Source organism: Leptodactylus fuscus, chromosome 9 (genome assembly GCF_031893055.1).
Source record: "Leptodactylus fuscus isolate aLepFus1 chromosome 9, aLepFus1.hap2, whole genome shotgun sequence".
Taxonomy (NCBI): Eukaryota; Metazoa; Chordata; class Amphibia; order Anura; family Leptodactylidae; genus Leptodactylus; species Leptodactylus fuscus.
Genome location: NC_134273.1, coordinates 24,447,343 through 24,475,259, shown reverse-complemented (window position 1 = coordinate 24,475,259; position 27,917 = coordinate 24,447,343). Strand labels below are relative to the sequence as shown.

At 43.2% G+C, this 27,917-nt stretch overlaps 2 protein-coding genes across 2 annotated transcripts in view; one reads left to right on the top strand and one right to left on the bottom strand.

The window, feature by feature from the left end:
* LAMC2 (laminin subunit gamma 2) lies at positions 1–22,500 on the top strand. The gene is made up of 23 exons (XM_075286266.1): positions 1–160; positions 4,092–4,289; positions 4,435–4,552; positions 5,452–5,553; positions 6,235–6,371; positions 7,013–7,141; positions 7,485–7,674; positions 7,777–7,889; positions 8,728–8,946; positions 9,026–9,208; positions 9,563–9,808; positions 10,218–10,354; positions 10,460–10,607; positions 10,706–10,911; positions 11,636–11,715; positions 12,809–12,934; positions 13,912–14,056; positions 15,317–15,466; positions 17,310–17,424; positions 18,642–18,841; positions 19,247–19,405; positions 20,468–20,567; positions 22,002–22,500. Exons 1-23 carry the CDS (start codon positions 64–66, stop codon positions 22,253–22,255), a joined length of 3,552 nt encoding a protein of 1,183 aa, XP_075142367.1. The 5' UTR covers positions 1–63; the 3' UTR covers positions 22,256–22,500.
* Positions 22,501–22,533: 33 nt separating this feature from the next.
* The window catches only part of NMNAT2 (nicotinamide nucleotide adenylyltransferase 2), a 45,720-nt gene continuing 40,336 nt past the window's right edge, over positions 22,534–27,917 (bottom strand). The window contains exons 7-11 of the mRNA XM_075286268.1: positions 26,981–27,025; positions 26,789–26,865; positions 26,527–26,628; positions 25,793–25,860; positions 22,534–24,408 (exon numbers count right to left, since the gene is read on the bottom strand). Coding sequence (XP_075142369.1) covers positions 24,306–24,408; positions 25,793–25,860; positions 26,527–26,628; positions 26,789–26,865; positions 26,981–27,025 — 395 coding nt within the window. The 3' untranslated portion in view covers positions 22,534–24,305. The remainder of the gene's footprint in view (positions 24,409–25,792; positions 25,861–26,526; positions 26,629–26,788; positions 26,866–26,980; positions 27,026–27,917) is intronic.

The following is a 27,917-nucleotide window of genomic DNA, read 5'->3' as shown; positions in this document are numbered from 1 at the left end:
CAGACTGAGGGTGCAGGGTGCGCGATACACCAGACCCCCAACAACAAGAGCAACCTCAATAGGATGGTTTTATGGAGGAGTCTAGACCCCCCACTGCTGCTGCGGCTGCTTCCTCTCCTGGGGTCCCTGGCAGTGGTTTTTGCTGCATCACCTATAGATGGTAAGGATTAAGATTTTACTTTGGTGGCGGCTTGTGGTTTATTATATAGTCTAAAGAATTAAATATATGTTATAGTGTATTATAATATATGGCTTGTCTATAAAAGAGTACAACACGCACATTTTGGAATGGACAAAGTTTTATTATGGGGTGTCCAACTTTAAAAAAAAAAATCTCTTTTTTTCTAGAAATAGTGACACTCATGTCCAAAGGCAGAACTTGGTATTGCAGTTCATTTTTTTTTTTTTTACAAAGTTGAGCTGCAATAACGGAAATAATAGAAAGTTTCTAAAGTTTTTTTTCCCTCTTTTTGCCCTCTTCTTACCTGCTCCTTGAAGGAGTTGTCACGCAACTTGATTCTAAAACATGTATACTATATTCTATTTTCGCAACAATATGGCAAAAGGCAACTGTATAGTATGGCAAATGTATTCTATAGTAATGGACAACCCCTACGTGGGCTGTGTGTGTAGCCTGTAGCCTCGCGGCTCTCCAGGTGTTGTACAACTACAACTCCCAGCATGTCTTGAGAGCCTGTGAAGTTTCTGGTAGTTATGTAACATCTGGATAGGTTGGAAAGCACAACAGTTGAGGTTATTTTTTTAGTTTGCACCAATTCAATCAGGTGACTAGTAAGGGCTAGTTCACACGTGAACTGCCCGCGCGGGTTTTGACACAGAGAGAGACGCGGCGAGCCGCGTCTCTCTCTTGTCAAAACCCGCCCGCCGCGACCATCGCTGTCGCGGCTTAACCCTCTGCTGTCGGCTCAAATGAATGAGCCGACATAGGAGGGAGCTGCGGGGGGCGGAAGCCGCGCGACTGAGACAGCGCGGCTTCCGCCTGAAGAAAGGACAAGTCCTTTCTTTTCTCCGCTAGCAGCAGCTCGCCGCTAGCGGAGAACAGAAGCCCGGCGGTCTCCATAGACCACCATTATAAGGGGAGGTTTTGGACGCGAAATCCGCTGTCAAAAACCTCCCCTTATACTCACGTGTGAACTAGCCCGTGGGATCACTTGGCACAGACAAGTTCATAGGCATGTCTCCTTATATAGTTATAGAGTAGAGACCTCATAGGAGGACGGTATAGTCACTGGGCCATGGCTGATGATGTAACGCTGGAATCTCTGGATGTGGTCTGTAGTTTTATAACAATATCTTAACTCTTAAAAAGTTTAACAGTTACAGTTCAACTCTGTTACATCTGTATACATGTATAGCTGTCAATGTGCCTTTAATCTCGCTGTCAGCTTTTCTGCTTGGAATGGCGGTTCTTTTCCGTGAGGTGTATGTTACAGTCCTAAAGCATTATACATATTGTTTAACAGTACACGCTGGAAAAGTGAGAATTTCTTGAATATTCTTGTGACTTTCTTTCAATATCACATGCGCTGCCTGCAAACATTGCGAATAAAACCAGGGGTCCGTGCATTTTAATGGGCTGTCGGTATTGCGGCTGAGTGTCTGGGCCACATGAACCGCAGATGATGAAGCAGGCCCTATCCCTGTCCATATTTACGGCTCGACTCATTCAATACAATGGATGGGTCAGTGAAGACCACGGGTGACACCCGTATACCAATCTGGGTGTCATCCATGCCATTTTCACTGACCCGCAGACTGCACATGAATGTGCGCATGAAGCCTAAGTCTTAATTTTTCCACCACTGGTCCAAGATGCGTCTGAATTATTAAGAGGCTTCGACCTGTTAAAGGGATCATCAAGTTTCAACAATTTACTCGTGACCAGTGGGGGCCCCACTAGAACCTGGGTGTTTTGCACCCAGATCACAACCAGGGTGCCCAAGATTGGTTCGTGTCCCAGTGGTGACATCCACCGCTCAGCAATCCTTTAGATAGAGAATAACTTGTGGTAACTGGAATACCCCTTTAACCGTACTGAAGCCTCTTGCGAGTTTCCCTGCACCAAATTGAAATCTATGACTGTCACGGTCGGCTGAGGCGTCCCTGCTTGATAAAAGGAAGTGAGCAGCGAGCAGGCCTAAAAGTGGCGAAAGTGGCGCATTTTTTTGCCACAAACGGTTGTGCCGCTTTTGCGCCCAGAAAACTCTCATAAATTCTCCCCAATGTATGGGAACCTAATGGGGCACATTTATTATAAGGGTCTATAAGTAAATCTATTTTAGTTGCCCATAGCAACCAATCACAGCACAGCTTTCATTTTGTATTCTGCTCCTGAAAAATAAAAGCTGCCTTGTGATTGGTTGTTATGGAAAACTTTACTTGTAGGCCTTTTTAATAAATCTGCCCCACTGGGGTAAATTTGTGAAAACTGTCTTTGTTTCCCATAGAAACTGGTCGCAGAATCGCTTTTATTTTTTAAGGGCATTATTAGAAAACTGGAGACTTTGCCTCTTCTTCATTGAGGACATCTCCATTGCCATTATTATATGAACACGGCACGGCGTTTGCCATGGTAGTTTGAAGCGGGTAGATTGGTACGAGGCTCTGTTCACATCAGTGTAATGGAAGCCATGATGCTTTGCCGGATCCCTTATATGACAGATACAGCTAAGGCTTCTTTTACCCATCTGACCTATAATAATGGGTCCATTGTGGTTCCCAATGTTGGGGCTACAAGAATAGAGCTGCATGCTATACTATTGCCGCCATTACATCTGACAGAATGACCAAGGAGTCTTGAAGCCTTCAAAGCAAGTGTGAATCCCGCCTAAGTGAGGCATAATAATAATAATTATGGAGGGATGATGGAAGATATGACTACAGACATCCCCCGAGGTGCAGGACGCCAATGGAAATTCTTGTAGCATTGTACTTGCTGACAGCAGAATGTGGTGCACAATGACGGGAGTGTCAGCAGACACCAGACTGAAGTCATGTGACTCCAGAACTTTCTATGAAGCAGATGCTACTCACATGGGACTATATGGGTGGGAATGAGCATTAGTAGAATATGAGAAGACATCTCCTTTTTGGCTGGCATCTAATTGGTGAGGAATGTTATCGTGTTCCAACCTGAGTTCTCCCGGCTTGGTCTGTCATACCATTACCAGACCCTTAAAAGTGAGATCTAAGAAGCCGTAAACTGTATCAGAAAACCATCATACTAAGACCTCAGAATAATGGGGGAATATACGTCACCTAAACGTCCCAAATTACTAGTTCCCGACCCAGATTATCCAGTTCAGGACGTTTCCACTGTCTGGTGTTGGGTAATAAATGTGTTGTAACATGTGCGGGCAGAAGAAATGGATCATTTACAGCTGAGGCTCACCTTTCATGAACCTAATCTTGTATATTAGGGAGCTGGAACGCTCCAGGCAATAGGCGTGAGGAAGTCTAAGACCCCATTAATGCTTTACTGGCACTCGCTTAATGTTGGATGGCGTCCAGTGCAATGGTTTCTGGTAGCTCTTTCCTATAGGGTATACTGTTACAGTGTACAACTAAGGCTTTGTTCACACTTCTGTCAGGCTTTTAATTTTTTCTGTTCCATTATAGGAGCAGAAAAACTAAAATAATGGAGTGTTGGATCCATCATAAGACACCAATAGACCCCATTGACTTATAATAGGGTCTGTCAAGTAGCACCATGGTGTCTGTAATTTCCATAGGAGCTATTCTTCCCATCATATGATGGAATCTCGGGCGGAAATCATGTAAATCCTATACAGTATGGTGCCATACATTGACCAGATAAAACATCCATATGGTTGTCTTGAGGCGCTTTCACCTTTGTGATGTTTCATCTGTTCTTCTGTTCTGTTGTTGGAGAATAAGAACGTATTAGCAATAAAGACGGAACCGTTGTATAATGGACAACAATGGGGGACCCCGTAATGGGTTCTGTCAACATCTGTTGTTTTCTCCCTGATATCTGCTTGTAATTAATACAGATTGTAATTACTGTAATTATCCTAATCACATTTCACTTCTTTTTTTCCATCCTCCAGTCCATGTATCTGTATGCAACTGTAATGGCCGCTCCCAGCGCTGTGTGTTTGACCCAGAGTTGCAGGCACAGACAGGTTCTGGGTTTCGTTGCATAGACTGTAACGGTGGCACAGATGGTCCTAACTGTGAAAAATGCAAAGATGGGTACTACCCACAACTGGATGGTGCCTGCGCACCCTGTCAATGCCATGATAAAGGTATGAAGATGCCCTAAGCTGTTTGATACTTTGCTAGACTACTACTCGAAATGAATAAGTATGGCGGAGTAAGGAATCACTACATAGGTACTGCAAATGGATCCCAGCTTTATTGATTGATTGTGTGTTATATCTTCCCTTCAAGGATCTCTTACCTCTCAGTGTGACAACTATGGACGATGTACCTGTAAGCCTGGTGTGATGGGTGAGAAGTGTGACCGATGCCAGCCTGGCTTCCATTCATTCACTGAGGCTGGCTGCAGGTAAAGACCATTTATATGAAGCATAACCACCTGAATGGCCATATTATCTAAGTCGGGCACCATTTTCTAACTGTGGGACTGACAATAGTAAACAAAAGGATCAATTGGGGTAACTAATTGCTCAAATGCTGTAGCATCTAGGCAAGTGATGTCTATGATGTTGGGCTTAACTTACAAAAAAACTCATTAAGATCCGCCCCTGAGCAGCTGAAGTCCCACCCCTGAGGAGAAGAAACTTACATTGTTTCTCGAGTTTATTTACTCTAGTGAACAGAAATGGGCCACAATGTTAACCTATATTCTGGGGATTCTTGAGGCTGAGGCTAAAAGCATTGATACATTAAATAAAGAAAGGATTCACCTCTATCCTTTTATAGTCTACAATGCCTAGAGAATATGCAGTACACCAAAAAGCCATATCATTAAAATAACATTACCATAAGACGTCAGGGGTGCAATATTAGACAGCGAGTAAGTGTAGCAATCTGAGTGACTATGTCAAGTGATGGCTAGACCTCTGGACCAGAGTATATCCAAAATGGCAGTGCCTGAGCAGTGTTCCAAGTATATAGTGGTGGGGACCTATCAGTGAACTAGCAACACAGTACCGGACACTCAGGGTTCATCCATGTGCGTAGGGAACAATGGTGAGCCCGAATTGATCTACAGAAGAGAAAGTGTAGCATAAATTGCTGACATTGTTACTGCAGACTATAATATAAAGGAATCAGAACATACAGGGCATAGCAGCTTACTGCCTATGGGGTGTGGCGCTAAGAAAGGTTTAATGGAATTCATAATGCACAATAGGCTACAGATCACTGTAGTAATGTCCCTGGGTCTCTGTCAGATGAACATCACTAATAATACATTGCCCTTTTGTTTTCTCCAAACGTCAGGCGACAAGGCTGTCTATGTGACCCAGCAGGCAGCAGCCAGGGATGTGACAGGGAAGGAAATTGTGTCTGCAAACCCCAAGTCACAGGAGAGGGTTGTGACAGGTAATGGAACTTTCCGCACTTCTGCTCATTATTCTGCTATCTAATAAAATACAAACTATTTTTGTAACAAGACAATGATGCCCTATTTCTCTACCACTACGTTTTTACGTTCAGCATTCAGTACTTATTCATTTCTTGCTATATTTTTATAATGGTCGCTCTTCTGTCTTTACAAAAGTGCTAAAAGTGTCAGAAAAAAAACAAAGTCACAAAATTTTGGTGCAAATAACCATGTGCCAAAAATGGGCCATTTTACCTGCCAGTCTTCTAGTAAAAACTTTGCTAATTTCCCCCCAATAGTTCAGTTATGATTTTCTGACTGCTTATAGCCACCACTAGGGGGAGCTCGTTGCATACTGTTTTATTTGTGAATTAATGTATTACTTGTATGCAGTGAGCTCCCCCTAGTGGTGACTGCAGACAGACAGATTTTACCATTTAGCTTGATGGCTATGCAGGGATTGTCAATCCTAAAAAGCAGAGTTGTTTTAGATGTGCCTCGCTGTTTTGACTTACAAGGACATACAAGGAAGAACCTTGTCTGTTACCACGCATGCCATAATAGCCATTTTTGTTAGAAAATTTTATGATGAGGATTTTTACATTATCGGCCTTTACTAATGTAATTTTTCTCTGCCTGGATCCATTGTAATATCTCCCGTGTCCTGGTGTGTATTGCAGGTGTAAGCCCGGATACTATGACCTGCAGGCCGGCCGCTCAGACGGATGCCTGCAATGTTTCTGTTATGGCCACTCAGCATCTTGTAGCAGCTCCGTAGATTATAGCAGGAGTGACATCACGTCGTCTTTCGAGAAAGGTGAGATACACAAATGGGTTGTCTTCCTGTATTTCCTTGTAAGTGCGCTGTATCTCAGTGGGAGCTTCCTTCTAGACACTCTTGTCTCTGTGTGAGCTTTCTTATAGCTTCCATATATTGAGCTGTTATAGGCCACATTGTCAGCAGTCAGTTCCTGTAGTTTCTGGGTCTCTCGTGTTATCATAGAAAGTCATGCAGAGATCTGAGCCGATAATCTATGCCCAAAGGGTTAACAGAAAATCCAGTGCTATAATAATGTCAGATATGACAATAACCGGGGATATGTCCTGTTTCTCTAATTCACTCCATTATGTTAGAAGTATATGTCATCCATAGGTCCCCATGTTAACTAGTATAGGAAAGTGCTGCGGACAACACTTTCTTATACAATAAAGGAAGTTATATATCTACTCAATACCGGTCCTAAAGGACACTCTTTGGCATCCTTTGGAGGTTTCTGGGGTCTCGTGACCTGTTCATTTTATGTACTAGGACTATCTTGCATGCAACATTGAATGTGGTTATAACACAGCCATGAGTTATATGGGAACTGTCAGGTCATGCAGTGCCCTCTGCATCATTGTGCCCATCATAGTTACTGACCCTGTCTAATGTATCTGTATGTGTTCAATTTCCTATAGATGTTGAAGGCTGGACCGCAGCTCTAAGAGATGGATCCCCTGCACCAGTTCCTGTCCGCAAATCTCGCCATCATAAAGAGGTGTATCTAGCCTCACGACAACTGGAACCCCTCTACTTCAGTGCCCCAGGTAATGGGAATCATGACACGTGACTGTCTTTTGTAGGAGAATATAATATATAACTCTTTGTTTCCTGCTTTATATCTGAGATTTCCTATTTGGTTTGCAAAATCGGCCACAAAAAGTGCAGCTTTTCTGCATTGTGTGGCCTGAGCATAACGGGTTTTACAAAAGTAGAAGAACATAGATTGTGTGCTGTATTGCATAGTAACAGCGTTGAGCTGCAATACCACGCACAACCTGCAGACAGGTGTAGCGCTGTTCCTGGAACAAATCCATCCTTTACTAATCCTACGAGAATAAACTCTTATTTTTTCCTGCAGTTAAATGTTTGTTCTTCATCATTTTGCAGGCGCTTTCTTAGGAGATCAGTCTCGGAGTTACGGGCAGGCGTTCTCCATAAGCTTCCGTGTGGATCGAGGGCGTCACAGGGCTGGGGCTGAGGATATCATACTGGAGGGAGGAGGCTTGAGGGTGACAGCACCGCTTACTTCATCCAAAACGTCATTGCCCTGCAGGTTGCCTCAGACATATACCTTCAGGTGAGGTGACATCACCCACAGGGGTGCAGCCATTCTGCTAACATTTGCCATGTCTGTCCCAATCCTAAAAAAATCTATTAAAATTCTGTGTCCTCGCTACAGGTTGGATGAACTCTCTTTCAGCCCTTGGACTCCCAAAATCAGTCATTTTGATTTCCGCCGTCTTTTAAGTAATGTGACCGCCATAAGAATCCGTGCCACTTATGGAGAATACAGTAAGTTCCAGGAAGGTTTTCTACTTAAAGATGCTATAAAACTTTCAATGCACTGTCTGTTGTGCCCCCTAGTGGTGGATTTTTGGTTTTTTTTATGGAAAATTGACAACAGGCAACAAAAAGTTTTGTTTTTGTTTTTTTTATTAACTTTATCCAGACAAACTGATTTCAGTAACCAAGCGCCTAAGCATCAGCCAAGTATGCAGAGACGTATTATGAGGGTGCAAGTAGATGATCAGGACTTACACACAGATCTACATCTAAATTTGCATATATATGCACAGAAATCCATGTAGAAAATCTGTAGTTGGTGCAGATTATTGTACATGTACATATTTTGAACCCATTAAAAAAAAATCCTGATCTTGTGCATGTACCCTAAAACTCGGGGGTCCGAAAAGACCCCCGAGTATAATGATAGCAGCGGTATCGGCTGTCACCGGGCCCCTAATGTCCCGGGCCCTGTGGCAGCCGCCTCTGCTGCTATGGTAGTAGTTACGTCACTGACTACAGGGTCCAAATGGACAGTATGCCATAGAGTCGCCACTTACCATGCAATACTGGTATATTCTTATGCTGCAAAGACTCCTCTGTTCTCCCTGAGATTCCAGGGCCTTATATGGATTGCTATGTCTACCCTCTATAGCTACACCCCTGCAAATATATGAGTGACCTACCTGCTACGAGTTTTCTATATAACATTTGCGCTCAGGACCCAATGCCTGACATAGGCCCTAAGGCTCCTCATTTTAAAGAAAAAAATTGTACTTTTTGGAATGAAAGTTCTTAGATGTTAGGGAAAGACAACTGTGATATGTGTATTTCTTCTGTCCGTCAGGCACAGGATACCTGCAGCATGTTAACCTTGTCACTGCCCGTCCCGGTCCCGGAGATCCAGCTCCTTGGGTAGAGAAATGTGATTGTCCTGTTGGCTATAAAGGTTATTCCTGTGAGCAGTGCGCCCATGGATACTTCAGAGAATCTCCACTCCTTGGGGCTTTCAGCCCATGTGTCCCCTGTAGGTGCCAAGGAGGAGGCCGATGTGACCCAGAAACTGGTAAATATCATTGAGTCATAGCTTGGCCGTGAGTTTATTCGAGTTCAGTTTTTTACATTGTATTTTTCTAATTCTTCAGGTGATTGTTATTCTGGTGATGAGAATCAGAATAATGACTGTGCTGACTGCCCACATGGACAGTATAATGACCCCCGGGACCCCCAGAGATGCCTGTCATGTCCTTGTAGTTCTGGCATAGGATGCTCATTGTCTCCTGAGACTCAGGAACCCGTGTGTGACCAGTGCCCTGTAGGCCTAAGTGGTGAGTAATGGATGTTCTCTTTATGGGGGAGGGCATGAGAACAAGGTTGTAGTGCCACTCGCTCAACAAAATGAGCAAAATAGGATTATATGTGTGCAATAAGGATTCGTAGTACCCCAATGCTAATAACAGATTTGTAGTCTCTGCAAAACTGAAAACTAGAGGCACGAAGTTCTACTTTCATGTCAGAAACCACATTAGTTTATTCATCTCTGTATTAATTGTTCATCATATAATAAAGGTCAGGCCAGTAAATTAAAAATATCAGTAAAAGTTGCAGGTAAAATATCTAGTAAAAGCTGCAGGTTGGCGCACATAGTCACACCTAATAACTTGTAACTATTCTCAAACCAGGTCCTCGCTGTGAAATATGTGCTGATGGTTATTTTGGAGATCCTGAGGGACAACATGGACCTCGACGTCACTGCAGGGAATGCGCGTGCAACAACAATATTGACCCAAATACACCAGGAAACTGCGACCGAGTGACCGGAGAGTGTCTGCAATGTCTTCATAATACAGCAGGATTCCACTGTGACCGCTGCAGAGAGGGATATTTTGGTGACCCTTTGGACCCAAACCCTGCACGCAAATGTATAGGTAATGTACAATACCGCCATGGTTGCTGTCTCCGTCTCCAGCCCCTCTCTCCCATATCATGAACAATCCTCCATACTGTTACATGACAAAATGAAAGCTCAACCTTGATTCGGTCATAACTTGGATTAAAGAGGATAGAAAGGGCCTGAAGACCGAGCCATGAGCCAGCCGGTCTAACAATATGCTAGTGAACGGCATTGTGCCGCTTGCAATGTAATGTGATACATACAGAAGTCAAACACTGCTAAATTTGTAAATTAACTTCAATAAAAAAAGTAATTTTAGGTGGAAATATGTGAATTTCATTTAAAGGGGTTCCCCAGCTTTTAATAATTTATAATATTGAAGCCAGCTCCTAAACAATAAGATTTTGCAGCTGAATATTTTAAGTTTCCATCTTCTCTTGCAGCTTGTTCCTGTCACCCAATTGGTTCCCAACAGCCAAGTTGTCAGAAGGATCGCTCTTGTGTATGCAAACCTGACTTTTATGGGGACAACTGTGATCAGCCACAGTGCCCTAGCTGTTATTCCCAGGTCAGCGATAAGGTACGTCTCCCTTCATTGGGCACTCCTGTTGTAATAGGTAGAAACCATTTTTGGAATTCCTATTACAGTATTATATTACAGCTTATATTTCATTGTCTTTTCTAGATAACTTTATACAGGAGACAACTGCAGGGCCTGGCTGGTGGTGGCAACGGGCAGAACCAGGCGACCGATACAAGTTACTTAGAGGAGCAAATGAGAAGAGCTGAGGAGGCAGCTAAAGCCATGTTAAGAGATTCCGAATCTGCTCACGGTGAGACCTGCACTGATATCCGGCCATGGCGACCACATGTAATAATGCAACTATCTTCATGAAAAATATGCATTTGATAACATGAAACCATCCCATAGGTGCTGAGCAATCCCTACAGAGACAGGTGTCAGGGCTGCAGGGGTTACAGGCGGAGACCCAGAATGACCTCGAGCGAGTGCAGACGAAACTACAAGGCGCACAGTCTCAGTCCAGCCAGTACCAGAGTCAGATACAGGACTTAAAGGGGAAGATCTCCATAGCAATGCAGCAACTTAACGGCGGCAAAACTGAATTAAACCAAATGGTAAGTGTTGCTGATTTTCTATTTGTCCAGTCTGTCTTGCTGGATAGATGTGTGTAATATATCGAGACACTCTACTTTCCCACCATGCACCATATTTCACAATCACAAAGGTGCTTTAAAGGAGTATTTCTAAAGTAATGGTATGGCATCCTTTTATGATGGGTGACATCAAAACTTTTGGACCTTCAACAATCCTGAGAATGATCTAGCTCCATGTCACAGTACCACTCATTTTTAGAACCAGTAGAGGTTCCAATGGTCAAACCAGCACCATTCATGATGTGATGACATGTGCTCTAGTGATAGGTCACCCCTTTATGAAATGTAAATATGTCTTTAAATTAAAGGGGTTATCCACTTCTTAAAAATTGATGGCTTATCCTTAAGATAGGCCATTTATTTTAGATGAGTGGGGGTTGGACTACTGGGACCCCCACCACTGTTTCTCAGGACTCGCAGCCCGCAGCATTATTTAGATGCCAGGCGCTGTACACTCATCATACAGTTATGGGTACTGTAGCAGTGGGTCATTCAAGTCTATGGGACACCACTGCAGTACCCATAACTGCCACTACAACAGCGGGTGAGCAGCTCAGTAACCAGCAGTAAACAATTCTGAAAACCGCATGCTCCAGGGAACAGCTGATCAGCAAGGGTCCCGGTAGTTGGACCCCTGACATCTAGTTTTTTTTTCCTTTTAACACTATATATGTGTTTTTTACAGACATTTTCTTCAGAAGATTCATCCTGGAATTCCAACTCTTTCTCACAAATGGCTCAGGAGGCCCAGACTATAGCAAACAGGTAAGGACTCGCTTATTTTCTCAGTCTAAAGCCACATTGTGGTACATGTAAAGGAGTGCCATGCTACCCCACATTACATCATGTTCAGGCTCATAGCCATGCATTCACATATACATGGGTGTACTATAATCAGTCTGCCAATCCTAAGTGCAAAACTCCAGGGTAGGGCTCATGCACATGGCAGAGCCAGGTGCCCAGAACCTGTACGGGGGCAAAGGGGTCTTATAGGCACTGTATGTGCTGCCTCCATATGGCACATATTTACTGGTGGGGGTACATCTGTAATATGGAATATACCATGGCATATCTAGGTTCATAATTACATAGTAAATGAGGTTAGATGAAAATATCAGTCGATAAAGTCCAACCTATAACCCTACAATCCCTACAGTGTTGATCCAGAGGAAGGCAAACCCCCCCATAAGGCTTAGGTGCAGCAAAGCTCTTTACACTTTTAGGGCTGCCAAATTACTTGAATTACTGCCTTGTACAGAACCATGCCAAGCCATATACATGAGCCCTAAGGCAACAAAAAGTATTAGGTGCAATTTTTTTTATAACAGTGCTGCAGCAAGAAACCAGGGTGTGTTTGCTACCATAGGGTACAATGTAATGTTACCCCACCCCCTCTAGATGGCGCCATAACGGGGAACATTGCACTATACCCTATGCTCAGGCTTATATGGTTCAGCAGATACTGCCGGCAGCTCTGCGTTACAAGTATTTTGTAGGGTCAGATTCTGTCACTAGGGAGCAGCAATAAATTAGGACTGTTTTGCTGTTGCCATGGAGAGTCAAAAGATTGCAAATATGTAATCAATGTATCCATGACGACTATTTTAGTCAATTAGCCCGCGCGGACAGCAAACCATAGACCATCACAAACGACATTAGAGATGGAAGAAAGTTAAAGAATCTTGTATGATATGTAATACCGTCAATGGTTATCGTCCTTTGTTTCTGAAGAGTATGATGTCCCCTGGATTGTGCCCCTCCCCCACTGTATATTAATACAACACATAGAGTCCTGGTGTTAGAAATTAATCCAATTCCTCAATGTACCTTCACTTATATAATCCATCTTCTCCTATAGACTTTCTCAAGATGCTCAGATGATATCACAGGACGCAGCTGACGCCCTGGCAGATACCCAGAGAGCAATGCAGATCCTGCGTTCTGGAGACGTGGACCTCAGTGCGGCAGAGACTTTAAGAGCAAGGTACCGGACACTGGCCATGGGGGGGCGCTAATATTAGTGTGTGTAAGAAAGTGATAGAAGATGTCACCTCCATGGAGAATGATGCCTAGGGACTGTATATGACTCTAGGGACAAATAAACCATTTAGAATTAAGAACAATTATACAGTCAAATATTTTAAAAGGTTTGTCCACTTTAGACAATTCCTTTTTTACTAAAGTGGTCCCTTGATGTAAGGCTGATCACAGGGGGTCCTTATGGTTGGGCACCCCCGAGATCAGCTGTAAAATGTGTGGAGAACCTTGAAGCATGTGTTTGGTTCTCTTACAATAACATGTGGAACGAAAGCAATGAACATTTCCTATAAAAATCAATGGACCGCATGAGAAATTTATGGACATGTTGGGTCCTCCAGATGTTCTCTGTACTTGTTGTATTCTCTGGGATGAGGGACCTTCCTTAGTTAACCTTGAATGCCCATTCTAAGCCCTTCCATATTGCAGGTGATCAGCGGATTGTCCCGGGTCTGGTTCCCATCACTCCCAGCAAACATCTGATTTTGATGGAAAAGCCTTCTGTAGCCACTGTTTACCATGACAAATGGTTGTCCATGTGACACGTGGACCTCTGGAGTCCACCATAAAGAGAATCTGTACTGGCTTATAGAGGTAGTCAGTGTCAGACTGGCCCAACACAATACCAAAAGATCCTCCATTTAGCTCCCTAACACAATAAGGCTTCAGCAGAAGACACTCAAATTTGAAGGGTACTATGGTCTATTTCCTAGGGGTTGTTGGACAGTAGGCACCCAGAATCATTTTACCTGGTATGCCCAAGGAACCCTGTTCGACACAGAAAGTGGCTTCCCAGCTTGGGACCTCCATCCCAACATCCTTAAGGATTTATAATTCCTTGGAATATTTATTTGAAGGGTCACTTGACATTTATTTTAGGGTCGCTTGACCAGATTCTATTCTAAGTGTGTTTTGTTTTCTTAGGTTGGGTGATGTCCGTACTCAGACCGGAGAAGTAGAAAGTCAGGCCATTCAAGCTGCAGCCGCGGCAGAAAGGTCCTACTTTGACAGCATGCAAACTGACCAGGCGGTGAAGCAGGCTTCTCTTATGGATGCTCTGGGATTCCAGGTAATGGTGACAGCGAGACCCCCCAGATGTCATTGGCATTATATTCATAAATTCCCCTGATACAGCCAGTTTTGGCTTTTAGAGACCTGATACATCCATGATGCCTTCTGGCAACAAATCCTAAAACTCTGAACCAAACAATATTCTATGGCCCAAATTGTATATAAAATATATAATATAACATAATATAACATATATAACATAATATATATGTTATAGAGGTAATGGCAGTAAATAATAAGGGATATAGAGAACATTTCATCCACACACAGTGTAAATAACCAAGAAGAAACCCGTCGAATGTATCCATAGAAACAGAAACACCTTCTGAACCCAATGTTCTCATTGCGTATCGAGGCATGAGATGGCATGATGGCCATGACATTATCTATACAGTATTGTGCAAAACTTTTAGGCGGTCGAAATGCTGCAATGTAAGAATGCTTTCAGAAATAGAAGGGCTAATAGTTTATTTTTGTCAATTAACAAAATGAGGTGAATGAAGAAAAAAGAAAACTATATCCCATCAATATTTGGTGTGACCTTTGCCCTTTGGAGGATGAGTCCTGGAAGTGATGATCCGGCCCCCACAGAAATAGTCCTGATCTCAATATCAGTCTGTCTGGGATGACATGAAGAGACAGACGGATTGGAGCAAGCCTACATCCACAGAAGATCTGTGCTTAGTTCTCCAAGATGGCGGGAACAACCTCCCTACCGAGTTCTACAAGTACTTCCATGGAATTCATGGAAGGCAAAGGGCAAAGGTCACACCAAATATTGATGTTCATTCACTTCATTTTATTAGCTGACAAAGATAAACTATTAACACTTACTTTCTGACTTTTCAGTATTTTTTCCACACTTTCTATGAATATTTCACAGTATTGATGTGTCCGTACAGTATGTGAGACAAGTGTGAGCAGGGACTGCGGTCAGTGATGGCGGCCTGTGTACAGCACTACAGTATACTGCCACTGAAGAGCAGATCTTTCTGCCTTACATTAGAGGTTCAAAGTGAAATTCTCAGTCTATATAAATATATATATATATATATATATATATATATATATATATATGTAGGAATATTTCACGTGTGCTATTTCTAACTATAGATACATCCCAGTGACAAATCCTGGGTGAAATACCATACATACTAACCTGTCAGATCTGGGGATGTTTCTCACTACCTGGTAATAATGAGTGGGAACCATCTGCTTACCATACTCACTCATGGTGATACATCTTCTTAATTGTCAGGGGGAGATGGAGCGTCTGAGAGGAGAATCCCTGTCCTTGAGAACATCAGTGGAAGAAGAGATTTCTCAGATCAAGAATTTACAAAGCAAATTTACTGCTCGGGAGCAAGATGTAGAGCAGCAGCTTCGGGAGGGGCAAAGGAACCGACTGGTAAGGAAATGTGCATAAAAATCCACTGACCCCCCCAATATTATACCCATGAAAGTATCTCTTAGGGTGGCATTCAAATTTATTTAATGGGGGGCAGAGGCAAACTAGACGCTTCTGGTATTGGATTACCCCTGAGTAAACCACATGGCTACATAGTTGATGAAGTTGGATAAAGACACAAGTCCATCCAGTCTAACCTGTAAACCTACCAAGTTGATCCAGATCCTCGTGAGCAGGGACATATCTACCAGGATAGCAGAATTAGCTGCTGCCTTATGGCCTGGGACATTAGGGGGCCTGGTGGACCCCTGATGTGTGTCTATTTTTTTTTTTAATAGACCGTTACCTGCTGGAGTAACCCCAGCGGGTAAAGGGCTCTATTTACTTACGGATCCTTGCTCCTGAGGATCAGTAAGCAGGAGCGAGGATTGGTGAGACCGCAGGCCTGCGAACCCCACAAACACTGCTATCATTATACTTGGATGTCTTTTCAGACCCCCTGAGTATAATGATCAGCGGCCCAGGGGAGGTGAGAGAACATAAAAAACACTGTTACTTACCTCTCCTGTGCTCTGGAAGGCTTCAGGCCTGTTTGGTGACATCACATGGCCCAGGCTAGCGTCATCATGCATCACGGGGGGGGGTTGGTACAATAAAAGACTTCATGTTTCACTGCAAATTTAGAGTGTGCAGCAGAATTTTCTTTTTGGATGTTGACAGGGTCGGAGAACCCTATTTTTGCTTGCACCTCCATTTCTGCACAGGATTGTACAGTACCATTGTTATTTTACACAGGGGGGTTGGTAGGGGGCTGGGGGGGACCCCATGTCAAATGTTTGCCATTCCTAGTTCCACCACTGCCCATGAGGTAGATGCCAATTGCCCCCAGAGGGAAAAAAAATCCAACCTAACCCTAAATATAGCAATTGGATATTCTTTTTCCCATAATCTGTGAAATTTTTACTTTGGAGGAAGTCATTCAGGCCCCTCTTGAACTGGTATAAGTTAACAAGAGTATTTGGAGGCCAAATATGTAACAGGGCCCTGACTTACCATGTGCTATGTATAATACTGGTGTCATCCTATGTTGTAGATAGGCCTTTGGGCTTCTGAGGCTGAAGGACCTGGTAGTTACCTCTGCACCCCATATCGCTACTGAAATCAATTCAACATGGCAGAACCTGAAATCTGCTTTTGGGTGCCAGACAGAGTGATCCTTAGACATTAGATTTCTACTGAACACCCGTATGACTGTCCCTAATGCATCCCATAATGTGTATGGACAGCATTGGCTCTATTTACATTGCATTTTGATACCTTTGATCTAAGTCACTGTAAAACCATACAGTGGGAAGTGTCAATCATTGCCAATATTTTAAAGAAAAAATATATTCCCCAATATATATTTTTGTGCAGTGATGCACCGTATAGATAAGCATCCGGATGAATGGAGGCCTACGTCTACATCTGGCTGTTCGATAGCATATACCAAACATAATGTGAACACTGCCTTTGCGGTTACGTTTAGGTTTTCATAGAAATAGAAGGTTCATCCCTGGCGCACATAGAAGAAGAAGAATTCTACCCTTTCTGGAGGGGATAGGTATACACTTATAGAGCCAGAATCAGGATAGTCGTCCATTGTTGGGAACAGACAGTCACCGAGGTTCTGTATTATTTGTACCGCCACATGGCACCACCCATTACATAGCTGAATGAGCCGTGTATGATCACCTTTGTCTACTTTTCTTCGACTGCTTTAACCATGTGTTAATACATCATCTCCTCGCTTTATGGGGACAAGGGATGATTTGGGTGTCTGACTTTTGTGTATTCCTTCCAGTTGGCGGATCAGCTGCTGTCACGCGCAAATGCAGCTAAAAATAAAGCAGAGAAGGCGATGCAGACAGGGAACACCACTTACTACGCGATTGAAGGGATGCTGAGCAGCCTGAGGGGTGAGTATGTGCAAGCGGAACCTTGTTTTATAGAGATGTTCTTCAAAATCGGGAGTTTTTCATCATTGGATATTTACTCTGTGCCATGTCAAGTTTTTACATGGAATTGAAGAGGATCTGTCATCTCTCCTGACATGTCGGTTTTAGTAAAGCTTGTATTCCCCGTGAGCATAGAAAGAAACAGCACTGCATGGCTTTCTAAGAAAAGATGTTATATTAATGATCAAAGTTTGCATAAATCAAGTACAAGCAAATTTAAAGGCAGTCTGTCACTAGGACCCAGTATATCAGCCCAGGCCCACGGATAGATTGCCAAGATATTGAAGTTTATGTAAATTTTGGTGCAACAAGGACACTGCCATAGCTCCAAAAGGGTAAGCCCTCATTGCACCAAAGCAACAGAGGCAGCAATTCATGAGGGAAGTACACTGTTTGACTCAGGTAACCCTATTTGTAGGTCTGGGTTGATTTGCTGGGTTTTGATGAAAAACTCCCTTTAACAAATTTTGTAATATATATTATCAGAAAAAAAAAATGCTTCAGTTTCCATGTATCCTTCTAATTAACATTCACCCTGCTAAATCTGTCTTGGTCTCCCAAGATGGACTGTCAGCTGTAAGAGGTACCAGATTACATGTGTCCATAGAAGCCTATGGAGAGAGGAAAGGGGGGCTAGGTAAGAGAGAAGTAAACGCATAGATAGAGATCACAAGATGTCCTTCTGCTCAAACTATCAGCTTGTTCAGCCACAGGAAAAGTGGTGCCTATGGAAATCGAGGGCCTCCTGTGCATTGTAGGACTGGCCCACCAGAGGATCTTTTGGTGGACCCCGGTCTAACATGGTCCAGCAGAAGACACCCAAATTTGAAGGGTTCTATGGTCTATTTTTTAGAGGTTGTTGGACGGTGGACCTCGAGAATCTTTTAATCTGGTGGGCCCCAAAAACTTCAGTCCAACACTGCTCCAATATAATGGGTACATCACTGGTGTCCTGTTCGATGAGACTGCTAAATGCCTGACCTCAGAATTGCCTCAAATAGAAGTAAAACGAGTTTCCTAAACAGGCATCATATTTGTAGGATTGCACTGGGCTTGGGAGGGTTTCATCATATATGATAGATAGATAGATAGATAGATAGATAGATAGATAGATAGATAGATAGATAGATAGATTCAAGTTATACATTTGTCCTAATTTTTGTATTTTACTTTCTTAGGGTTTGGAGACACGGTAGGGGACCGCCGCACCGAAGCTGAAGATGCATTGAGACGTCTCCCAGAGATCATGCGCCAAACCCAAGCGGCTGTGGATACTACAGAGAAAGCCGGGGCTGGTTTAAAGGGGGCAGAGAAGGATGCCGACACCGCAGCTGGAAATGCCAGAGAGGCGCTAAGTATCACATCTTCCATACAAGAGGTGAGGTTCAACCTGTATTGGACAATGTACTGCTATAAATAAGTGGGCACCGCTGCTCTAAGGGTATCCGCCTCAAAAAACACCTCCCAATTCTACTATTTATTTCAATGGTGGTCAATAGGAGTTTTGTAAAAACTGCTGCAAATAACCCGAGGGATTTTCGGCATTCCATTAATTTCAATGGGAGAAATCTTCCAGGAGATAGGGGATTGACGCTGAAAAAATCAGCAGAAATTAAAAAATGAAAAAATAAGACAAAAAAACAAAACAAGTTTGTGATAGTCCAAGGTTAGTCTGGATGGATGAACACACCACTATTCCAAGCTGACATCTGCATAGCGCTCCTATCATGTTTCCTATGTACTGGTAATTCTTGTATGATACATTCTGTGCTCTGCTCCTCAGGACATGATGCGAATGAGCCTGGACGCCAACAGTACAGCAGAAATGGCCTTGACTTTGGAGCGAGAGTTTGCACAATTACGTAAGATGGTTACCGGGACAGCTGGAGACCTGGATGACAGAACTCGGGCTGCAGAACAAGACAGTGTGGCAGCTCAAGGGGTAGGAATCATCTTATCTTCATTCAGGCTACAGATACAGCAATATCTTGTGATTATTGGGGCAGATTTATCAAGATGAGCATTTTGTACGCTAGTCTTATATCCCCTGCACCAGTGGAATACGCAGATGATTTATTATGAGGCTTATACCCCATCATAAACTAAGTGCATCCTACTAGTCTGTGCCTAGACTGAAATTGTAACCTGTGCAGATTTCAATCATCATTTGCACCGTAAATATTAATAAATCTGGCAGGACTGCAGGGACTCCTAACATCATACATGACTATACTGCAGGGACTCCTAACATCATACATGACTATACTGCAGGGACTCCTAACATCATACATGACTATACTGCAGGGACTCCTAACATCATACATGACTATACTGCAGGGACTCCTAACATCATACATGACTATACTGCAGGGACTCCTAACATCATACGTGACTATACTGCAGGGACTCCTAACATCATACGTGACTATACTGCAGGCACTCCTAACATCATATGTGACTATACTGCAGGGACTCCTAACATCATACGTGACTATACTGCAGGGACTCCTAACATCATACGTGACTATACTGCAGGGACTCCTAACATCATACGTGACTATACTGAAGGGACTCCTAACATCATACTTGACTATACTGCAGGGACTCCTAACATCATACATGACTATACTGCAGGGACTCCTCCCGGAATAAGGCGTAGGCTTGGAAATAAGGCTGACTGACATCCGAGTAGCGTGAAAGCAGCCTTGCAACCATTTTATAGGGGTTGTCCAGGACTCTGATACTGAGTTCCACTCCTTATTTTCACCTCTGTTGGTCACATGGCCACGTTACAACTCTGCCCCATTAATTTCAATGAAACCAAGCTACAGCATGGCCATGTGACCAGTGGACGTGATGAAGAAGAAGAAGTGGAGCTCAGTATCATAGTCCTGGACAACCCCTTTAAATACCTTGTAAATTAGCAAAATCAATGATCACCAATTATCTGTGAGTTACAGGGAGATATCTGGACATTTTTATTCATTTTTTTCTTTCTTTTTAGATTGTTTCGGGTGCTTTGGAAGCCGAGGCCAGCGCTAGTGGCACCCTGAATGCTGTAACTGAGACGCTGAACGCCCTTGATCATGTGCTGAGCCTACTGGGTAAGACACCATGAGCGTTTATCATTTCTAGGTGCGATTCTCCTTGTATCATGTCCTGATCAAATTACTATGGAGCTTTTAGTAATTCTACACCAGCTGAGTCCGTGTAGTCTTCAGCGGTCTTTGTCACTACAAATCAGATTTCAGGGAAGAAATCAGGTAAATCCTGCCTGAGCTTTGCCAGTATACGCTTTGTGGCTGTGAAGGTATGAAACTAGTATGTCCATAGCTAACGCCTTCATTTTCATCGGTTTTACAATTGCATTCATACAGTATAGGTTCAGTTAGTTGAGATTCACATGTGGCATATTTCATTCCTGTAGATTTGGCTAAAGCAGCTACAAAGTCTTCATGTGCTATATGTCTATTATGAGGACTTGCCCTTTGCAGTGCAAAGACTGAAATGCACAGTAAGACAGTTTTACAAGGACACATTCGGACTGTGAAAAACAGTCTGTATATTGGCCAGATTTCATGCCCTGAAGACAGCTCTGAACTGAGCTAAGACATGTTCAGGCCAGTAAATCTCTCCAATACATTGACTGTTTAAAATTGATTTCCTATCGTCCTACCAGCAGCACAAGCTGGCATCTGGCATCCGATACCTCTACCTATTACGCTAGGTTCACACTAGCGTTCGGGTCTCCGTTCTCAGCTTTTCGTCTTCTGCATGCAGAAGACGGAAAGCTGTCAGACCAGGTCCGGCTGTGAGCACTGGTGAGTGTTTTATGCTCTCCGCCGCGAAACCGTTTTTTTAAAACCGGACACAGGGTACTGCATGTCCGATTCTGTATCCGATTTTAAAAAAAAAACGGTTTCGTGGCGGAGAGCATAAAACGCTCACCGCCGCTCACGGCTGGACATCTTTCAAACCCATTCAAATGAATAGGTATGAAAGAGTCCTGCAGGTTTCTGTCTCCTGCCTCTGTTTTGTGCAGGAAACGGAAACCTGCATAACGGAGACCGGGCACAGATGTGAACGAGCCCTTAACTGTTCTCAGAAGCTGATTCACAGAGAATGAAGCAAGAAGCAGACAGCTCTTTCTCTGTGTTGCGGCCAGGCCTTTGTATTGCAGATCAGCTCCCACATATGCTGCAGTGACTCAGTTGCGCCACTACCAAGAGAACAGCACTGTCTGCTTCCTGCTCCATTCTCTGTGTTTCAGGTACTGAGAACAGCTGGTCATTGGAGGTGCCAGTTTCAGATCCCCACAGATCTGACCTAGCTTTAGGATAGGTCAATATTTTTAGCCCAGAAAATCACTTTTCATCCTGGACATCACAACTTCAAAAAGATCCAAGAAGTCTTTACCTAGTCTAAGCAGCCTACCGCTGGTATATAACACACAAGTTTCCACCATTGTCAATAAAATAAGGAATAAAATGGTTGTTTTTGGAATCTGTAAATCTAAATGGTCCGATTTTGTGTTGCAGATCAGCCTATAGAAGGCAGTGAAGAAGGGCTAAGGGCGCTAGAGGCCAGCATGCAGTCCGCTCGCACCAAGGTCACTGGAGAGCTCAGGCCAGCTTTGGAGGTGTTGGAGTTGGCAGCTAAGAATCAAAAACAGGAAATTCTCATTTTAGAGAAAGAGATTCAACAAACTCTCCTTGACATCCAAAATCTTCGTGATATACGTAAGACTCTGCCGCCAGGGTGCTACAGTACCTCTGCCATTGAAAGGCCTTGAAAGCACAGCGCCCCGTGATGGTTCATCCAAGAAGCACCTGGTCCATCCACCTCACCCATACTGGGTGCAATATGCTGCAGTATTTAAGATCACGCCGATCGCCCATTGATAAGATATGGAGAGAGGACTCACTCGTATATAGAACTACCTGAAACTATGAATTCTGTCTCTTCCATAGAGACCATTGCCGATCTGCTTTGTATTGTCCCTATTTATTTATTAATAAAATATGTCCCATTTTATCATTTCCTGCTTTGGTCGACATCACAACTCACACGTTCTAGCAAAGCAAAGTCTTTATTGGTAAAACAGCGACATTAATATGAACAGAACCGTACACTAGTCAAAGAACTGCAGTCAAACCCTCCGAACATGAGACTAATCCCCAATTTTTTATTGTTTTTGCAAAATTTACAGAATTTTTTTTTTTACTTTTAACCCCTTCCGGTCCTACATTCTCGACTCTTTATCACCACACGATAATCTATTGTTCCCATGGCTTGACTTTTCTAAAAACGCCTGAACGAAGGGATATTGTCAATGGGTCCCAGAAACAGCCAATAAGGGATGGTTGTGCACCGTGCTTGGGGCCAGTAATAGACACTGGACCGGCGTAACATTGCCATAGTACTCCATTTGTAGGAAAAATAATCTGTTGCATGCCTTAAAGAAAGCCAAGCCAACATATGATGAGGGGGGATGGGCACTGAAGTATACCGGGCATGTTTATATGGTTCGGGTACTATGAAAGTATACATGCTGACTAATATGGAAAAGTATGTCCGGAAAGGGGTATGCATTCACAGGATCCCCAATCCATTAGAGGGATCATGTAGACAATTGCTGCACTAAGCTGTTGGGTTAGAAGTGACTACCATGGCATATTGTCCAATGCCAACTTATATATCATGGGCCGAAACCATTTCAGATTTCAGGGTTAGTGCCTTTTTGGGATCTGTAATCCTCATGCTCAACGATAGCCCTTTCAATGTGTATTTGTATTGTATTTTATGTTACGCTACAATCTCTTAGTTGCTATGTATTAACTACACTAACACTTTATATTCTTATGTGGTTAGAAGACTTTTCTAACCGTCAAATAGGTCCCTTATATCCAAGTAAATATTAGCACGTTCAATTCATGGGCATGAGCCCTGATGCTACAGAGGCCTACATAAGCTGGATGTAGAGGCTTATGGGTGTATGGTTCAAGGAACATCATGAAAGTCACTACCTCATCCCCTATGAAGTCATTAAATTTGCACAGGGCGGGCTATACATAGGGTCTACGAAACCTTCTTGATGTGGCTGGAGTGAATACTGAGGCTACATATAGGCGTGCTTCCAAAACCAAGGCTCCTCCAGCGCCATCTGCTCAAGATCTTGCGTCAAGAATACACTGATACTTGTTAATCTCTGTACTTTTTAGTGAGTCACATGCCTTTTCCTCCTGGACAGGGGGTTAATAAAGGTTATGATAACACCATGGAGATATAAGCACAGGAAGAACATGCTAGTTGCATGCAGAATGCTTATGGAGGGAATGCAGCAAGAACCCCCAGCTCTTGGTATCCACGGTCCTCTATCGATAGGAAGAGGACGGGGATATCTGACGGATTCCCAGTTACTACCAGGAAAAGAGAAAATCCATTTGGAGAAAGTATTAAATAGAAACTCCCACCCTCAGATCCTGACAAACGGGGGAATAAATATAAGCCCGCTCAGTGCGGCGAGAGGTGCAGGGCACTGAATGGGTTATATTACCCCCCCCCTCCCCATACTATACACAGAATGGATCTACACACCAGAAGTACACTGCCCCAAGCACTCCCATCAGAAGTACAGCGAGTGTTCCCTCACCTTGGGCTTTGGAGTCGTAAGATATTATAAGTGAATGAGTAAGGCATAGAGGTGAGGAGGACAGTAATGAGTGGGGTAAAAGAGGTATCATGATCCGTGAGGAGACTGTGGTGAGTAGTGAGTAATAACACATTGTATTGTGATGACGAAGGTGAGCCTGAGGCTACACCTAGGTTAGGACCAGACATGGTCACCCCGATGTATTGATATAAAGCTGACTTTTCAGTACATAGTCAATGACAGGTTGCATCAGGTAATCCACCACATGTCCATCTCCATGCTGCAAGGCCAACCTGAAGGAGACAAAGACGGGCGTCAACTGGGTTATATACGTAATGTCTGCACTGCCCTGATAGGACCGATCACTATTCATTTTCTCCATGGTTGCCAACTATCCTAAATTTTCCTGGACACTACTGAATTTTTGTTCAAATTTGGGAATGTCACATCCCAAAAGGGGATGTGGCTTATAAAACGACAGCTATAAGTTGGCAGTGTGGGGGGGAACGTAAACCTAAGTCGCTAAGCATGTAGTTGTAGGCCTAATTCACACGTCAATGTTTTGGTCAGTGATTTGAATCGGTGATTGTGAGCCAAGACCAGGAGCAGAGACTACACGGAGATAAGGTATAACAGAAGGATTTGCATCTGTTCCGGTTCTCAATCACTGATGCAAAACACTGACCTGTGACATGTGAATAAGGCCTAAGAGATGTCTATCACTTGGTAACGCTAAGTTCACACTAGCGTTGCATCTCCATTGTTCAAAGAGGTGATCCAATAAAACAATTGTTACACATGGAGCCTGGCGCACCCCATTGACTGTAATGGGGTTCGTCAAGTGGTTGTTGTCTCTAAGCTGAAACCAGTCATCTTCACCTATTTTCAGTGGACAATGGAGACTCTGGGGCAGATGTGACCATAGTCCACTTTACCTTTGGTGTTGGGGCCGGCCAGACCTTAAGTGGAGAGGCTCATGTTACCTGTGTGACCTATCACTGGCTTTAGTGGACACTGGTGCCCTGACCAGTGACATTACTCAGATATGAATCCAGTCCCTCAATAGCGTCTGCTAGGCCATTGATCGGCCACAGCGGTCACATGAGCCTCTCAACTGTCATTCAAGTCAGGATTGGCAATGGACACCAAATCTCACTACCCCTGGGGGTCCAACTTTTTCCTGGAGAATCCTTTTAATATATGGTCGGAAGGATTCCATCTACTGGGACCACCAGTGACTATCAGAATGAAAGGGCTGAGGAACTCCATCATGTATTCAGGCATAGCGCCATCCATAAGCGTGTGGCTGTACCTGGTACTACTGGTCAGACCTTCTAAATGAATGAGCCAAACTACAGTGCCACAAAGCAACTGAATTGGACATTGAACGTCCTGGATAAACAATTTTAGCTCTTCTGGGTCAATTCCCTGTACGTTTCTCAAGAGGGTCACTGGACTGATTCACTTAATTTTTCAAGGGACTTTGAATGAGACCAAACTGAAAAAAATCATAGAGCGAAGCCATCGGCTCACGTTATGCTCTTTTACAGACTAAAAATCCTGGCACTCCCCAATGGAAACTTATTGATCCAAATGAAATATTTATTGAAGTTAAGTATCTAGTAAAGTGATTTCTCCATAGAGCGGCCTATATGGGCAGAAGGATCTATGTATTACCTGCTCTTGGTGGAGCTCACATGGGACATCGGATGGTTGGCGTCATCTTTAACCACAAGGATATTGTTCTGTAAGGGAAGGAACCATTTTAGCTGTGGTACATCCTCCAAATAACAACAACCCCAAACCCTGGCATGTAAGGAAGGCTGGAATACCCAATAGATAAATGGACAGTTACCCCCCAGTGCCCCCATACATGTGTATGCTCAGTTTGTTCAAGCATGCCTATGTTCTGAACAGGGGAAGTGAGAAAGACATTACCAGATACCCTTGGCAGAGTTTTATCCACCAAGAACAAAAGGGTTGCAGTCAAAATCCCACAGAAAATACACATCTACCACATTTGCTGTGGGGGAACAGTCAGGGGGACAGGTCAAGAGGATACACATTAGATGGTCATCCCATCATGGTCCAGGCTGCTACTGCTCCACCTTCTATGTACACCCCGGCATTTACTATTATATATGTAAGTAAAATTGTTTCAGACAGCTCTCCTGTTCCAAATTACGGCTAATGAAACGTATAAGTAAATACGGCATGGATATCTCCAATGTATATAACAGGTACCAAAGGTGTGGTAATCCTCTAAATACCTTTGGTGCACCTCCTCCCTGTGAGGGCCTTATTAAGACTGGGTTACTACAGGCGGTTTTAATATATTTCACTCTCTCAGGTTCTAGTGAGACATTTATCTCATCATTGTGTAAAAGGTTATAGATAAGAGCAGGGCACACCTTGTATTTGCGGAGCACTGATGAGTGATTCATGATTTGCTCAGTGTCTGTACCATCACGTGGCACAACCACAATGCCAAAATCCCCAACAATCACTTCCATCTGCAAGGAAATACAAGTACACAATACAGTAAGGAACAAAGAAATCCAGACATCAAGTCACAATCCAGTCACCCATATATCATAACTCAACATGTCAGTCATACAAGGAAGGAGAATGAAAGTAGAAGGGGCTCTCGACAACAGAAGGAACAATACTCACATCTGACTCATTCCAGAGGCCAGGGATACAAAATGACTCAAGCAGGTCACTACCACACAGGAGCAAGATCCGCAGCTCTGGGTAGGAAGGACAGCAAGTGTATGAATGAGAAGACCAATGTCAATAGTACTGTAGACAGAGTGCCACCTCAACACCACCAGTGCCATGACACTGTCACCTATCGCCACTTACCTATTTCTTCATATCTCATGACTGTACCCAAGTTTGCATTCTCATCTGTAAAATAAAGAGACACAACCAGTTATGGGTAGTCACGTCTAACCAGATACATGGCTCATCACATCTAACATATATGTCATATCTAACCGGACACATGGCTCATCACATCTAACATACATGTCATATCTAACCAGATACATGGCTCATCACATCTAACATACATGTCACATCTAACCAGATACATGGCTCAACACATCTAACATACATGTCATAGCTAACCAGATACATGGCTCATCACATCTAACATACATGTCATATCTAACCAGATACATGGCTCATCACATCTAACATACATGTCATATCTAACTGGATACATGGCTCATCACATCTAACATATATGTCATATCTAACCGGATACATGGTTCATCACATCTAACATATATGTCATATCTAACCGGATACATGGTTCATCACATCTAACATATATGTCATATCTAACCGGATACATGGCTCATCACATCTAACATATATGTCATATCTAACCGGATACATGGCTCATCACATCTAACATATATGTCATATCTAACCAGATACATGGCTCATCACATCTAACATACATGTCATATCTAACCGGATACATGGCTCATCACATCTAACATATATGTCATATCTAACCAGATACATGGCTCATCACATCTAACATACATGTCATATCTAACCGGATACATGGCTCATCACATCTAACATATATGGCATATCTAACCAGATACATGGCTCATCACATCAAACATACATGCCATATCTAACCGGATACATGGCTCATCACATCTAACATACATGTCATATCTAACCAGATACATGGCTCATCACATCTAACATACATGTCATATCTAACCGGATACATGGCTCATCACATCTAACATACATGTCCTATCTAACCAGATACATG

Excerpts from the sequence above, each read along its gene's own strand:
- LAMC2 (XM_075286266.1), top strand. The coding sequence starts at position 64 with ATGGTTTTATGGAGGAGTCTAGACCCCCCACTGCTGCTGCGGCTGCTT. Across the intron at positions 7,675-7,776 it reads CCTCAGACATATACCTTCAG|GTTGGATGAACTCTCTTTCA; the intron begins GTGAGGTGACAT and ends TCCTCGCTACAG. Across the intron at positions 15,467-17,309 it reads AGGGGCAAAGGAACCGACTG|TTGGCGGATCAGCTGCTGTC; the intron begins GTAAGGAAATGT and ends TATTCCTTCCAG.